Source organism: Panthera onca, chromosome D2 (assembly GCF_046562875.1).
Source record: "Panthera onca isolate mPanOnc1 chromosome D2, mPanOnc1 haplotype 2, whole genome shotgun sequence".
Lineage (NCBI taxonomy): Eukaryota > Metazoa > Chordata > Mammalia > Carnivora > Felidae > Panthera > Panthera onca.
The window spans coordinates 5,082,153-5,098,697 of record NC_138349.1 but is presented as its reverse complement, the minus strand read 5'-3'; the positions used below and the strand labels follow the sequence as shown (position 1 = coordinate 5,098,697).

General features: G+C 41.4%; 1 protein-coding gene across 1 annotated transcript in view; it reads left to right on the top strand.

Moving 5' to 3' along the window:
• The window catches only part of NPS (neuropeptide S), a 53,326-nt gene extending 37,474 nt beyond the window's left edge, over positions 1-15,852 (top strand). Inside the window, exons 3-4 of the mRNA XM_081790569.1 lie at positions 11,898-11,979; positions 15,155-15,852. Of these exons, the coding sequence (XP_081646695.1) occupies positions 11,898-11,979; positions 15,155-15,340 (268 nt within the window). The 3' untranslated portion in view covers positions 15,341-15,852. The remainder of the gene's footprint in view (positions 1-11,897; positions 11,980-15,154) is intronic.
• The last annotated feature ends 693 nt before the right edge of the window (positions 15,853-16,545 follow it).

The following is a 16,545-nucleotide window of genomic DNA, read 5'->3' as shown; positions in this document are numbered from 1 at the left end:
AAATAGCACTTGTGAGTAACTGGGACAACCAGAAGTACACACTTCTTCATCTCCAGCCCCCACAGGAGGCCAGCACCTTCTGAGTAGGGCTTTTAGGCTAGGGACAACAGCTTGGACTTCATTCTCAGTGCAGTGGAAGACATGGCAATGACAGGGTACAATCTACATTTTTAGAGATTGTTACAGATCACTCTGGCTATTGTGTGTCAAAGACTTCAGAAAGTAAATAATGGCAGTGGTGCCAGGCAAGAGCTCTTTGCAGGCTTTCAGGCATGTCGGCTATGTGCATACAGCACCCTAGGGAGTGTACGAGAACACAAAAGGGGGGGCGGGGTAAACCTCAGGACTCTACAAGGTTGTTGAAGAAGGTTGTGCAGAGACGTGAGAATGGGGTCCAGGATGGTGCCTGGTCACCTGCCACATTCAAAGTTTGAGGGGCGCCTGGGTGGCTCAGTCAGTTGGGTGTCCGACTTCAGTCGGGTCACGATCTTGCGGTCTGTGGGTTCATGCCCCACGTCGGGCTCTGGGCTGATGGCTCGGAGCCTGGAGCCTGTTTCCGTTTCTGTGTCTCCCTCTCTCTGCCCCTCCCCCGTTCATGCTCTGTCTCTCTCTGTCTCAAAAATAAATAAACGTTAAAAAAAAAAAACCCACAAAGTTTGATAAGAGGAGGAAGAGCCATAAAGAGGTAGGAAAGGAATAGTCAGCGAGGGAGGAGAAAACCAGGAGAATGTGGTGTCGTGGAAGGTGAGAGGAAAAAGTGTTTCAAAAAGGAAAGATGTTGGTAATGTGTGTCCAGGCTGGTGAGAGATCAGGTGACGTGGGAACAGAGCAGCGACCGCGTGCTTGAAAAGATCTTTGGTGACCTTAACAGAAAAACCCATGGTGGAGGGGCCAGCCTGGAATAGGTTGAGGGACTTATTTTGTGGGATATTTTTAAAAGAATATCCAGATTTTTTTTTTCCTGATATAAACTATGACAATGTGTTTGTAAGCTGAGGGTAGTAATCTATGAGAGACAGAGACAGAGAGACACAGAGAGAGAACACAAGGGAGAATGGAGATAACTGTAGCCACAAAGTCCTCGAGGAACTGGGGGGCTTGGCCCCTGATGGGAGCAGGGACTTTCACCCATAGCAAGCAGGCAGGGACTGTATATGGCAACCGTCATGAGTGGGTTGGTGGGTTCCATGGTGACAAGATAAAACAGCTTCTGACTCACTGCTTCAGCTTTCTTGATAACATAAGAGGCAAAGTCATGAGCTCAGGTTTGCATATGAGGGTTGGGGGAGGGAGCATAATGGGGCCATAGGAGGGTTAGAGGAGAGGGTACAAACCACCCCCCCTTTTATACACTGAGAGGATGGGTCTACTTACCAGGTACTTTGTGCTCATCGGGCAAAATTGCAGTCCCAGGGGATTTGTGGTCATGACTTTTTGCATGACACCAGGACACATTATTGTGGGGTTTCCCTGTGGTCATAACGTGAGTGGGGCTCACAGATGGTCTCACTTGGGTTTGTTCAGGGTTGGAGTTTTTCCAGTCATGTTTGTTAGAGGGAGGGAGAAGCACTTTGAGGGGCATACATTTGAAGATGGTTTGTGGGCTCTGAGCTGGCTGATGGAACAGAGGACCTGAGAGGGAGATGACAGACTGGAAGCCTCATGCAGTTGAAGGCTCTCTGGGTACGGGGTAGGGGGAAGGTGGGAGGCAGTGGCTGGGCTTGTGGGGAGTGGCATTCTGGAGGAGCTGCTGAAAAGATCACTCCTGATATCTCACCACCCCACCCATCCGTCTAGGAACTGGGCCAGTTAATTTCTGTTTCCAAAATGTCTCTACCTTGGTCACCACCCCCTGGGTTCATAGGCCAGTCTTCTCTTCTGGACCCTAACCACAGCCCATGGAGGAGCCTCTCTGCTCCAGTCACTGACCCTCCATTTCTGCCTGCTTCTGGCAGCCAGACCATTCTTCTAAAACACAGATCTGAGTGGGCCATCACTCCTGCTTAAAGGTCTTTGATGGCATCTGTAAGGGCTTGGGATCAGGTCCAGGGCATGCATGCCCTACACAATGGAGACTCTGCTCTACATTCCGAAATGGGTCTCTGCAGCAGCCAGACTGAGCCACCAGTGGCTCCTTCCCTGTCCTGGCCAGAGCACATGCTGCTCTGTCCCTTCCTCACAGTCAAGGCTGGGTTCTTTTAGATGCTTTTTCCACCCCCATCCTGACCTTGGAGTTCCCATTTCTCTCTTCATTGACTCCTTTGTGGTGTTGTCTTATCACTGCACCCCAGAACCTCACATGGCCCCTGGCATATAGTGCACCCTACTGATTCTTAAATGAAATCCATAAACGAAGTGTTGACCTGCTGCAGAGAACGTTCCCTAGAATGGTTTCAGAAAGCTGCCCAGTCCCTGGCAGAGCAGGGTGCTTTGTAACAGGATTTTCCCTTCTCTCGGTCATTCCTTAGGCCATTTCCAGCCACTCTCTCTTGGGTACCCAAGTAGTATGCTGTAGATAGCACATCAATGATTAATGGGTTTATTAAACAAAATGCCACTCATGATATGATGAGACTATGTCTAACATAACATCTGCCTTCTTACAAACTTCAGAGTTTCATTAAAATACAATCAAAAGGTAAGAAAACTAGAGCCATGTGCAGAAGTTTGTGACGAAGAACATATGTCAGTGAAAAATACTCGTAGCGTATTTTATTACTAATTATTTAAATCAACATGTAAAACATGTTATTTATCTCAAATGCTTTTTTTGAGGTTTTCTTAAAATAACTGTATCTCATTGAATCTGAGACCCTGTCAATTAGAAGATGCACCACTATTTCACGCATCACCAAGAAAGAAAAATATGCTGCCAATTAACGATGATACCGTTCTCGTAAAATGTATAGCTGCCCCAAATGTCTGCCTCCAGCAGGAGAAAGAAAGCACATAGAGCTTATTTATCTCTTAACAGTGGTTCTCGACTGGGGGTGATTTAGTTCCCCTCTCTCAGGGATTTTTAGTAGTGTCTAGAGACATTTTCAGTGGTCACAGGTAGGGTGTTGGTGCCACTGATATCTACTGAGTAGAGGCCACAGATGCTGCTTAACATCCTTCAATGCACAAGACAGCTTCCAACAACCAAGATCGTCAGCCCCAAATGTCAGTCGTGCCAATGCTGTGAAGCAAGGCTCTAAACAAACAAGGAGAGTTTCTTGCACTGCTTACATTCCACCATCGCCTTCTGGATTTTCTTTGCCTCTCATTTCCATAGAACATTGATCTTAAGCCCTGGGCCCATTCTGAGTACCTACATGAAAACTGTAACAAAAGCATTTTAGGAGCAGCCATGAATTGGAGCAAGGATTTATTTCAATAAATTAACCTAAGCCCTGCACAAGCCTTTATTTCTCTTATTCTAATATAAAACCAGAAAATACACTCAGCCACATTCTGCATTTTAATTATACTTTCAGAGGATATAATAGTTATATGAATTAGGAAGCAGTAAAATTAAATTGATTTTTCCATATATGCCAAAAGATGCGGGAGTTAATGCATGTCATAATGTGTGAACATGGAATCAATTGTAGAATTTCTTTAAAGGCACCCAAACCCTAAATTACACTGAGCTGATAACCTTTTCCAACTTGTGACTCGTCTCCTTCATGTCATTTGAACACAGTTCCACATCCCGGGCTTAGCAAGGAGCTAAACCCAGTAGCAGCAAAGTTGGTGTTTGTGGGAAGTTTTCGAGTATTGTAACAGGAAGCTCTGGAAATTATAAGAGAAGAGGCCTTCTTTGATCTTTTCAGTCCAAGAGCTGTCTGACTTGATGTACTTGAACTTCTGAAGCATGATTCAGAGAGTGTTACCCAACTCGAGGGGTGACCAAGGAAAAGCAAAAGTCAAAAAGAGTTTGTTCTTTCTCCCTCTGGCTTTCATGCTGATGTCATGAGGACATTTATGAAAAGGGCGTGGGTGTCCCTAAGACAGTTACCTTGTGACAAATAAGAGGTAAACTTTCAACGAGAAGCCCATTAAATTCCAAGGCTGAGTCGAGCGTGAACTCATCCTTTAGGTGTTGACAATGGGTCTTTGCGTGTTCTAACTGCACCATAAGTATTGTCACACTACAGGCCCTGTCACCAAGAGATGGTCCAGCCCCAGGCAAAACCCTCATGAACCAGTGCTGAGTAGAGCTCTGGGCCCTAGTTCTCTTTTCCTTCCATTATGTGCCCAGAAGCTATCACCTATATTCAGCTACCCAGTGCTTGGCATTGTATCTCCTCCAGACAATCAAAACCTGGTTGAAAGAAAAGCCCTGGGTACTAGACATTTATAGATTAGGATGGATTTTATTTGGTGATAATGCTATGGACTCATGCATTTTGATCCTAGACTCTAAATAAGCAGCAAAAGGCTCTGCTTTGGTTCATAGAAAGTCAGGCCTTGGTCTATAGTTTGGAAAGGAAGGTGAGATGGTGGAGCTTTGGCTCTGCCTTAAAAGTCAGGGCCAGTTTTATACGACCTGAGCCCCAGCACTGCCCTCTCACAGGGTCTACTCACCTGCTACCTGGGGCCTGTGTTTAATAAGCTCAAAACGGAGGCGCCTGAGTGGCTCAGTTGGTTAAGCATCCCACTCGATTTCGGCTCAGGTCATGATCTCATGGTTCATGAGTTCGAGTTCAAGTCGGCTTCCATGCTGACAGAATGGAGCCTGCTTGGGATTTTCTCTCCCACTCTCTCTTCCCCTCCTCAGCTCATGCACATGTGCACACACACTCTTTCTCTCTCACACCCAAAATAAATAAATAAACAAAAAAAAAGGCTCAAAATGCAAATATAAATCTCGCTAACAGAACGTTAGCCAAGAGCTCAGTGAAGACAAGAGATGGAGTTGTCTTGTTCACTCTTGTGTCCCCTGGGCCCAGAACAGAGCAGATGACCAAAAAATAGGTATCCAGTGAACAAGTGGAAGACTGAACACCTCTTAAGCTAAACATTGTTTGGTGAAATTGATTCACGCAGTGGAAGTTACTTCTGAAGGCAGAAGTTTTTCCTGTGGATATACACAGGGGTTGAACAATTGATTTTACAGTCTTACAAGTCTATAATTTTGATTACCACGTATGAGAGGTGACTGCTCTTTGGTCAGTTGCCAGTGTGGGAGGAGACTTCCCTGCTCCCAATCATGGTTCCAGGGAGTATTGTCAGAGGATCTTTCAAGTTGGGGAGGGAAGGTCAAAATGTCAGCAGCAATTACAAGGCTAGATTTAAGCCGGAATCTGGGTTCCTTCACACAGCATTCAATGCTTTTTGTGATTTATTCAGTTTAGTGAATGTTTACTGAACAACTAATGCACTGGTTTGCTGTATAACAAAATACCCCAAAATGCACTGATTTAAAACCATATGTTTTCACTCGTATGTGGATCCTGAGAAACTTAACAGAAGACCATGGGGGAGGGGAAGGGGAACAAAAAGTTAGAGAGGGAGGAAGCCAAACCATAAGAGACTCTTAAAAACTGAGAATAAACTGAGGGTTGATGGGGGGTGAGAGGGAGGGGAAAGTTGGTGATGGGCATTGAGGAGGGCACCTGTTGGGATGAGCACTGGGTGTTGTATGGAAACCAATTTGACAATAAATTTCATATTAAATAAATAAATAAATAAATAAATATTTAATATTGCTCACACTTCTACAGGCTAGGGTGGCTAATCAAACCTCTCTGTGATGGACACCTCTATTGACCTTAGCTAGGCCTTCTCATGTGTCTGCAGTTGACTACTGGCCAGAGGACAGAGGCTAGGTGTGTCCAGGCAGCTCTGCGACACGAGTCTCTCACCTTGCTCTCAGAATCACAGGCCAACACGCTCTCAGGGCAATGACAGAAGTGCAGGAAGACAAGGCCAGCCACGCAACAGCTTTTCACGCTTCTGTGGCAATATGTCTTCTAAGATCCATCTGCCAAAACAAGTTTCATAGCCAGCTACAAAGTCAAGGAATAGGGAAGTACACTCTGTCCATGGAGAGAAGAGAAAGGAGGGAGTAAGTATGTCTGAACAAGGATCTCACCTGCCATATCAAGCCTGTACCAGGAAAATCCTATCAGCCTCGTTCGCTATTAAGTCTTAGTACACTTTACTAGTCCGGCTTTCCAAACAGATGAGTAAATGAGTGCCATGAGGGCAGATGGCAACGGAAAGAAGAACCACCATCTGTTTGATTTTGTCTGTGGTGAGATAATTTGGGCCTGTTATAGATTTATGTCTAAGTCAGTAATTCCTATCTGTAGGGGAGGGAGATAGGTTATGGATCTCAGGAAATCTGAGAATGTGATGCAAATTTCTGCTTCCTCTTCTCGGATGAATGTCCATCTACAAAGAAGCACAATTATCAACATTCAACTTTAGAGGATCCAAGGGCTCTGAAGCCCACCTGTGGATCTCCTTGGGATTTCATGGATGTCTAACCAAGAGCATCTGATCTAAATGCTTCCACCTGGAAGATCCAGAGAAGTTGGGACAGGCCTGAGTTATCAAGAAGAACTTCTGGAAAGCATGTTGACATCAAACTCTCTTGGGCATCTATTCTGACAATTAGACCTCCAGGGTTTTCAGATCTGACAACGTCTCTGGATCTCCTACACTGAAATGTTTCCAAATGATATGGATTTATTTCAACAAACAAAAAAGGCACTGTCAATAAACGTAGCAATATATTTGGAAAAGTGAAGCTCCCAAGAAGTTCCAAGGAGACAAAGCAAACACTCACTGGAAAAGAGGAGAAACGTTGTAAAGCCATTTAAGGCAGCATATGGTTAAGTATCCAAATGATGCCCTCGAGGTGAGTGCAAAATGCATCTCAGACAGTGTCTTGCAGGATATCTGAGGATACAAAGAGGAATATGAACCTTAAAATTACAGAGGGCCACTCCACCCTGGAAAAGTAGGGGAGTAAGAGACCACCAGCTAATTCGTTGTCATGTCCAGAGGAAGGACAAGGTCATGAGCTGGGGTTGGGGCTGGGAATGATGGCATCTAAGAATTGTCAAGTGATGGCATGGGGAAATGTTACCAAGAGATTCACATTAACATCTTGCTTCAAAGACCCAGAGGATTAAATTTCAAGTGTGTGTGTGTGTGTGTGTGTGTGTGTGCATGTGCATGCACGCATGCACGCACACGCACACACGCACATGTGTGTTGGTCAGGGAGAGGAGGCTTGAATGTCATAAGTGCTGTTTCCTCCAGAGCTGAGTAGATGAACAACATTCTAGGTCTTTGAGTGTGGACTATAGTGCACTACTTGAAGTGTGGTCTCTGAAGTCACACAGAACTGGGATCAAAACCTGGTTCTGACCTTCACAAGCAGTGTGATATTGGGCAGGTTGTTTAACCTCCATGACAGTCGGTCTCTTCAGCTGAGGGTGGAACATAATAGTGCCTTCTTAGAATCTGGATACAGACTTACTGAACTGACCCATAGAAAGAGGTCGTGCATAGTAAGCACTCAGTAAATAAATACAGGGTATGGTAGTTAAACTTTCTTGTTAAATGACTAGTATGTGTAAAAAGGGGTTTTGGCTTATGTAAATGGGGTATCAGAGGAGAGAAGTTAATTTCAAGCATGGATCCAGAAGGTTAACAATACCATCAGGTCTCTGTCTTTGTCTCTCTTTCTCTCTCTCTACCTCTACCTCTGTCTGTCTGTCTGTCTCTCTCCCTCTCTCCTAACCGCCCCCCACCCTTCATCTTCTCTGACTTCTGGGCCTCCTTATCAGGCACATTTTCTATACATAATAGTAAAGGTGTTCTCTGTTACATCCATGTATATCTAGTACATGGTGATACCATTTTTAAAAGTTTTACTTTTATCACAGTTTTATCACATGCACACAATTTCAAGGATAAAATAGTTCTTTTTCTTAATGTTTATTTATTTTTGAGAGACAGAGAGAGAGAGAGAGAGAAAGAGAGAGAGAGGGAGAGAGAGAGAGAGAGAGAGAGAGAGAAGCAGTCTCTGTGCTAACAGCAGAGAGCCCGATGTGGGACTTGAACTCACAAACCATGAGATCATGACCTGAGCCAAAGTCAGGTGCTCAACCAACTGAGCGACTCAGGAGCCCCAAGGATGGAATAGTTATAAGGTGAAATTCTGTGAAAACAGCATTTTGTACCTCTTATTCCATTGCCTGTCTGAGTCATCGCTTTCAAATGATGTCTGATTGTCTTTCTATTTATCTCTCAATAATATGACTGATTTTGATTTTTTATTTTTGAGCATTATAGCTTGAATTCTCTCTATACAAGTTAGGCAATTCACCACACGACAGAAATATATCATTTCTAACACCTAGCTCCCAATTTAGGTAAACTACCCCTTGGTTAGACCATTATTCAATAATTACATTTTTGTGACTATGCAAGTGATACTTTCCATTGAGTCAAGTAGTTAACTGTGACTACTTTTGTTTCCTACATATCTTTGTTTTCATTGGAACGAATATCTTTTTCTGTACTTTCTATTTATTTTCCTTTTTCTTTACTTTTCTTCAGATTTGTCACTAAGTCAACCCCAAATTCCTCTGTTGCATAGTTCTTCTCTCAAGACATACAGATATTCTTCAGCTTTCATCTTAAGAAATATCTCCCAGAATCTTCTAGCACACACCAATATGGACTTTGTGCCCTTCAAGCCTGGTGTGCAGGTCTCACTGGGGATCTGTTCTTACCATCATCCTGGGAATTTTCTTCCTTTGTCTCCTGTATTGATCTCCTGTTACATGTGTCGCTCACATTTTCTTCTTTATAGGTGCATATGCTTATTTTTTGGTGGAGATATCCTGCAGTGCTTCCTGACAAAGGGAATGAAGGAAGTGTAATTGGGAGATCTTGAAAATGATGTTATAGTCTTTCACTGAAGGGATAGTTTTGTTGGGAATTAATTCTAGATTGGCTATCATTTTTCTCCAGAATTTTGAAGGCATTGCTCTATTCTCTTCCTAGGTCTCAGTGTTATTTTTGAGATTTCCAAAGTACTTCCAGCATCTGAATCTTTGTAGGTAATTTGAAAGCTTATAGGATGCAAATTGTTGAAATTTTATGATGATGTATCTTGGTATGGTTCGAATTTATCCATAGTGCCAAACACTTGATGAGTCCTTCCATCCTGAAAGTCAATATCTTTTGTTAGGGGAAATGTTCTTGAATTTCTTTATTGATGATTCCCTCTCCTCTCATTTTTTCCCTGTTTTCTTTTCTAGAATTTCTATTATTTATAATTTTTTTTTAACATTTATTTATTTTTGAGACAGAGAGAGACAGAGCATGAACGGGGGAGGGTCAGAGAGAGAGGGAGACACAGAATCTGAAACAGGCTCCAGGCTCTGAGCTTTCAGCACAGAGCCCGATGCGGGGCTCGAACCCACGGACCGTGAGATCATGACCTGAACCGAAGTCGGCCGCTTAGCCGACTGAGCCACCCAGGCGCCCCTAGAATTTCTATTATTTATATGTTAGAACTGCTGGGTGGGCACTCTTCCTTAATTATCTTAATTTTTCTCCTTGTTTTTTTTTTTTCCTGTGAAGTCTTGGAGATTTATGCAACCCTATCTTTCAATCCTTCTCCTGAATTTTTTTAAATAGTTTTAATTTTCATGAGCTCCTTTTTGTCCTGCAAATGATTTGCTTTATATAGCATTATGTTTTTATTTTATAGATACAATATCTTCTCTTCTCTTTGGGATAATATTAGTTTTATTCATTTATTTGTTTTTAAGTTTTCTTCTCTTGTTTTCTCTCTGTTTCCTTCAAGTTACTTTTACTTCCTGTTTGTTGGTTTCTATCTTTCAAGGTAAAACACTGTTGTTACAGACTTCTCTCCCATTTTCTTTGTTCTGTCTTTATAAGCCTTTATAAGTGTCCTGTACTCATTTTAGTTTCATCTCTGAGTTGTCTGTTTGTATTAAGATTGAGGGGTTAAAACATCCATAAATGTTTTGTGTGTGTTTTTGGGTACTGTCAGCCTTAGACGTTAGTGAATTTCACTGGGCTGGACTGCTTTTAGGAAGGAATGCTGATGTCTGTACCTCTAGGTTTTTCGTCTTGAGCTGGGCAGATTCCACATTCTATTCACTTGTCTTGAGAGTAAAGACACATCTAACTATGTGCAGGAGTTGTGCCAAGAAGAGACCCTGACTGTAACACCTGTTCAACCTCTGTTTTCAGAAGAGTACCCCCTAACACCACTATACCTGATTCCCTCATTCAGGAGGCACTCTGCTTTACCATTTCCTTAAAACAGACCTATATTCTGCTGGAGCAGAAGTTGTCTGGACATGGGAAGTGGAGAGATGTGAGATTGAACTGATTCTTAAACTTCAAGCCGATCCTTTTTGTTTTCGTGCTGCCTTCACCACATCCAAACAACTGGCTCCATGAATACTTGAGTCTTTGGAGGGTCTGTTACTCAACTATTTTCATAAGAACTTTTCTCAGTCTTAGTCAATTGCTCATCACTCAGCAAAACACCACTGCCATCATCTTCTCTCCCATTCCTTTTGTTCTTATGTGTTTATTTTAGCTGGGTTTAAAGAGATACCGAAAGGAAATGTGTGTGTTTAGTTTTTGGTGTTCTTAAAGCTCTTTAGCTCCTAACCTCCATATGATATCCCCCAAAAATACTATGATAAATATGTTGGATCATATGCCCTCCAAACTTGGCACTAATCCCTGTGATCTTTGTGCTCTTGAGGATCTGGGTCACCTGCTTTTCCTTGTGGTAGGCAAAAGGCGACTGTATGATCGACAATACATGAGAATCATACTGGCTGGCAGTTCCCTAAAGAAGAGGATGTAGCACTGACAAATAGGTAACAAATGTCCCAGACACAGGGCGGCTTTGTCCTCCAAAAGGTGCTGATCTTGAGGAAGCAAGGATTTCCCTCAGTTGCTTTGTATTAAAAAAATGTTGGCTTCATCTCAGAAACACTAGTTATCCAAACAGAGCACCTCCCTTGATGTCCTTCTTCATTGTAAGCCTCAGCAACATCTGTTCACACTTAGCACTCCCGAATCAATTTATTAATGTGGATGCCCATTGGTATGCAGGGATAGCAAAGGCTTCTTGGAGAAATTCTAAGCCCTGGAGAGAAGAAGGAGGCCATGGCAGGCAGCTCTTCCAGAGCTCAATGCCTGGAGCTCTGGGTATGTGCATAGAAAGGGGGTAGATACAAGGTCCTTCCTTTATTTGAGTGACTAGTGGCAAAAGGAGGTGATACTTGTTTCCCTGCTTTCACCTCAGAAGTCCCAAAGGAAGGAAATCCATTGTGGAAAAAATAAATAATCTGTGTGCTTTGTGAGGGTAGGTGCTCTCTGAAACAAGATGCCTGGGACATTCAAAGAAATAACACCATCCTTCTGAAGTGTTGAACTTTAAGTTAAACAAACTTGTGGTTTCTTCTGAGACCTCTAGCCGTCCATGTCACAATGACGCAGTTCAGAAGACAATGCTTTTGAAGGACATTTTTAATGGCAAACTTTAAATGAAGTCAATCGTTGGTAGCTCCGTGACAATGCCTGTGCGTTATTGTCCTTTTCTGACTTAACAAGAACAAAAAAAGAACCAGTTAGTCACATATGATGGGACATGATGACATTTTTACTCCTGAACTTTTCTGGTATAAAAGGGTCACCCAAGGAAGATCTGACAGTAAGTGTGAGGAATTTGGCAATAAAACCACCAATCTGCAGAGATTTCCGAAAACCCAAAATGATTAGGTAAAAGACTGCTTTTTTCCACAAAGAAAAATGTTGAATTTGTATATGCTTTTTTACATTTGTACTTGCCTAAATGAAACTAATCTTAAGGTTTGTTTCCTCTTATCCTACAGCTCATTAAAATTCAGTCTTATTCTACTTCTGTTGATTTCTACAATGCATGTGTTCTCGTCTTATCCCGTTCCACCTTCTAAGGTAAGAGTTTGCCTCTATTTTGATGCTTGACTAGGTGGCTTATAAGTGATTAAATTCGAAAATAATCTTAAGGAATATGTGACAGAAAAGTAATTTCTCATTAGTAGAGTTTTCAATGAAAAAAATACAAGTAGAGGCACGAAATTAGTAAAAAGAAGCATTTACGTGACAATAAATAATGCTGGACTTACTCAAATTTGTTTGGGCTCCTGCATAGAAAAGCATTCATTTCAATTTAAAATGTACATAGTTTTGCCCACAACAATTTATTTATTCCACATGTGTTCACCGATGGTCAAAGTGAACATTTAACCATTGAAACTGCATTACAAATACAATGGGTCATTTGTTTTAAATAGTGAATTTACTAATTTTATAAAAATGGTAACTTTTTCAGATATAGAGCATAGATAATACATCAGAAATCAATGAAATATCATATGATATATTAATTCATACATTTATTCAAGAATATTGACTGAGCTTCCAACTTTAATCATTGAACTGTTCAAAACCTTGAGAAAATGAACATCTTTCTTTGGCATTTTGAACAGTATTTCGACATGATATTTCGGTTGTTTTAATGTCAATACATTGTTTAAAATTTCAAACATTATTTTGTTGCTTAATACGTTTTGTGTTCATTGAAACTTAACCTGGCATACTGTAATTACTGAATCAATGTAATTCATGAAACTATTTTTAGGATAATGAGATGCTACATAAATCCTAAATAATAGATAAATGTCCAAACATAATGCTCTAGCTGTTTATATTATTGGTCTTCTCACTAATCTTTGCATCTGTCATTTTTCTATTTCTTGTTTACTTAAGCCAGCTTCTTTTTTCCTGATTTAGTCCTATGAGCATTCAACACTAATTGAGTCATTGATTCTATAAGACACCAACCATATTGATCAGGTTGATGAGTCACAACCCATAAATTGGTATATTTTCTCAAGTGTCTTCCTAATTACTTTTTATTCTTTTCCCCAAGGTTTGTTCATGACATTTCTGTTGAACAAGAGGCATTTGTGTGTGGCTTTTTTTTTTAAATTAAGAATGTACTTTCTTCTAATGTACTTACAAATCTGCTTGTCCATAAATGAAATGTTTCTTCTTTCAGTATTTTCCATATTTCTGTTTTTGCATGTGACAATTCCGTTCTCATTATAACTCCATCGTGTAGCAATGGTACCAATTTGACTGTTTAAAGTGAGTAATCATGCAGAGAAATAATATATAGGCTTTTGTAATATTTGTTGTGAACTTCATAGAGTCCATCAACTAAGCAAGTATACCATATTATTCTGTTAATAAGTCAGCTCTGGCAAGGACTCCCTTCAATGATCAGCAAAGTATATTGGTATCTTTTTAAGGGATGTTTTCAGGATCCCATAACCAGAACTGATGCATTTCTTTTTCAATATAAAGGTGGCATCATGAATATTTCTGTGAAGAACTGGAATGCTTCCTTTTCTGAAATGATTCATAGGCCCCTCCTTGCTGGGGATTTAAAATAGATGACATTATATTGTGCTTAGATTTCTTCCATTAACACAGGGGAAAACACATAGTGAGCATTCAAATAAGAGTTTTTGATTGGTTTTCTCATGACCAATATTTCTGAAACCCTGTCAGACTATCCCTGAGTCCAAAAAAGAAAAAAAAAAATCTTTTTTTTCAGAAGCCAATGGGAATGGTTTGCCTGGGAGCAGACTGCTGGAACTTTCAGTAAACCACCAAGTCATAGATGAAGATCCCAGAGAGCATTCTTTTCCCCCACTCTGTCCCCATTTCAGCTTCTAAAGTTACCTGAAACCACACTTGGTTTACTGCACCAGGAAAGGATAATGTGTAATTTTCACTTTGTAGTATGTTTCTTTCTTTATAATAAGACCATTCAGCCACTCTTTCCTCTTTTAAAAAAATGTTTATTTTTACAGAGAGAGAGAGAGAGAGAGAAAGAGCACAATTGGGAGAGGGGCAGAGAGAGAGAGAGAGAGAGAGAGAGAGCAAGCAGGGGAAGGACAGAGAGAGAGGGAGAGAAAGAGAATCCCAAGCAAGCTATGTGCTAGGACACAGCCTGATGTAGGGCTTGATCCCACGAACCATGAGATCATGACCTGAGTCAATACCAAGAGTCAGATATTCAACTGACTGAGCCACCCAGGCGGCCCAGCCCCTTTTCCTCTTATTGTTCTCGTGTGGTTGAGAAACATGGACTTGGAGTCAGATGCTTCCACTCAAATCCCTGCTTCACCTACGAGGCATTTAATCTCCTCATATAAAACTTAGCAATAATAATACCTACTTCACACAGAGCTTTCTGAGGAGATAAAATGAAATGAAGCACATAAAACATTTACCACAAAGAAGATCACGGATGAATCTTTGCTCCATTTATTGATGGGATTTGCAGTGGTGCCTCATCAACATTGTACGTCCTCTGAAATCCCTCTTTTGTGATTGACAAGTGTTGAAAATTCTTACTCGATCCATGGGTCAGGCCCACTTCCTGGAACTGCCCAGCCCTGTTTCTTGGGACGTGCCCTTTGCTCTTTACTTGGTTTCTTCATCTAGAAAGTGTGAGGTTGAACTGCAGATTCTCAATGGCCAATGTGAGCTCTAAGATTCCATGTATATATTTCTTTTGAGACGAAGTGCCCCCTACACTATCCAGGTCTTTGAGCCACTGATGAGGAGCTGAGCCAAAGTCAAAAGATGAAGATCCCATTGTTCAAGTAGCAAGATATCCTGATGGAGAATCTTGGCAAATGGCCCAGGACAAAGCACAGAAAGGACGTGTTTCCCACTGAGCCCTGAAGTTTGGTTATCATGTGTCGTTTTTCTTAGTGAATTTAAAAAACTTCCCAGGACTCATTAGTGCCAAGTGAAAGATTCTTTATAAAGTAATAGCAACCAGATAACTACATATGGTGTATGATGCAAGGACTGGATAACAGCAATTACATAAGGGTATAAAAATTAGACAAGAGCTCTGAATAATATTTTGTATCTAGATAAATTGTCTATTGTGTTCTGGCAAAATTTCCCTCAGAAATGTTGGAGTCATTGGATTTACTGCCTTCACGTTTTGAAAATTCTTACTATTGAAATAAACTTTTAACCCTAAAGCTGTGTTCTCTCCCTCCTCCCCCATCTGAATTGCCAGGTGCCTGGAAAATCTGATTACTTTCTCGTCCTGCTGAACAGCTGCCCAACCAGGATGGACAGGAGCGAGGGACTAGATTTTCTAAAGCCAATTTTGGAGAAGACATTCATGAGAAGGAAAAGGTCCTTTCGCAATGGAGTTGGAACAGGGATGAAAAAAACTTCCTTTCGAAGAGCAAAATCATGAATAAGTGTGCAAAGGACTCTGGGAATTAATCTCAAACTTTGTAGAGTGTGACTGATGTGCTAAAAGTCAGTTATATCTTTATCATTAAGTGTTGGTGTGCTCTCAATTCTTAAATATCATTTTTCTCTGAGCTGGTACAGAGTAAATTGAGTTTGAAAAACAGGTAAACCTGCCCCAAACTTCCACAGCAAGAGAATAAACTATTTATGTGATCAGTTAGCAACTTCCCTGACTAAGGATGGGCACATTTGCTTTGATCTTAAATTGGCCAGAAAGTACCAGCAGTTTTACTGTAATGACAATGGTATGATTTTTTTCCTGCCTGTAATACTGTATATCATAATACTGATTTTTTTTTCTTTTAAATACGGCTTTCTGAAATGACTCAGAAGAACCAATTCTTCTGGGATGTGTGATTTCAGTTTCTCAGAGAGTCTTGTGAGATCACCCAAAGTTGAGATTCATGCTACCACTGTGTTTTCTTCCATCAATTCACTGATACCAGAAATAAACATCAGCTGTGCCCTCTGGGTGTAACCCTTGCTGTTCTTTCCATCAGATATACTTGGACGTGGATTGTTGTTTTGTCTTGGAAGTTTGTCGTTTCCTTTTATCTTAAAACACAGAAATAGTGCCAGTAACAATAATGACAATACAGGAACTGCTAGTTGCCCTGTGGTGTGTGGGGGGAGGGGGTCCTCCTCCAAATTGTGCCGATTAACACCCCACTCCTTTCCTTTCCAGGAAAGACCTGGACCCTCCTTCCACTGTAACTCCCGACATTACTCGTTTTAAAAGGATAATGTAACATTGGTTGGCGTGTTATTTCTTCAGAGGCCCAACTTTAATAAATGTGTACATGCCTATTTGATTCTGCAGTACACTAAGGGCATTCTGACCAAGAAAATCATTATGTTTTCCACTTCACTCTATGTGTGTAGACACAGATGAGGTGAAAAAGTCCTCATGCACTTTAAAATGGACTAGGGACCCTCATATCCTTTTGCTTCCTACCCCCGTGGTCCTGGCCTTTGTTCCTATGGGGACAGCTTTAGAAATCTAACCAGCTGGCTAGTAACAGCTCAGCCCTCCCTGCCCTCCATGACCCAACTTCTTTCAGGGCATCTGGAATGCAGCAAAAGAATTTATCTATTAGTAATGTCCTGTCTGCTCACAAGCACTGCGGCACCATAAGGCCTAATGGG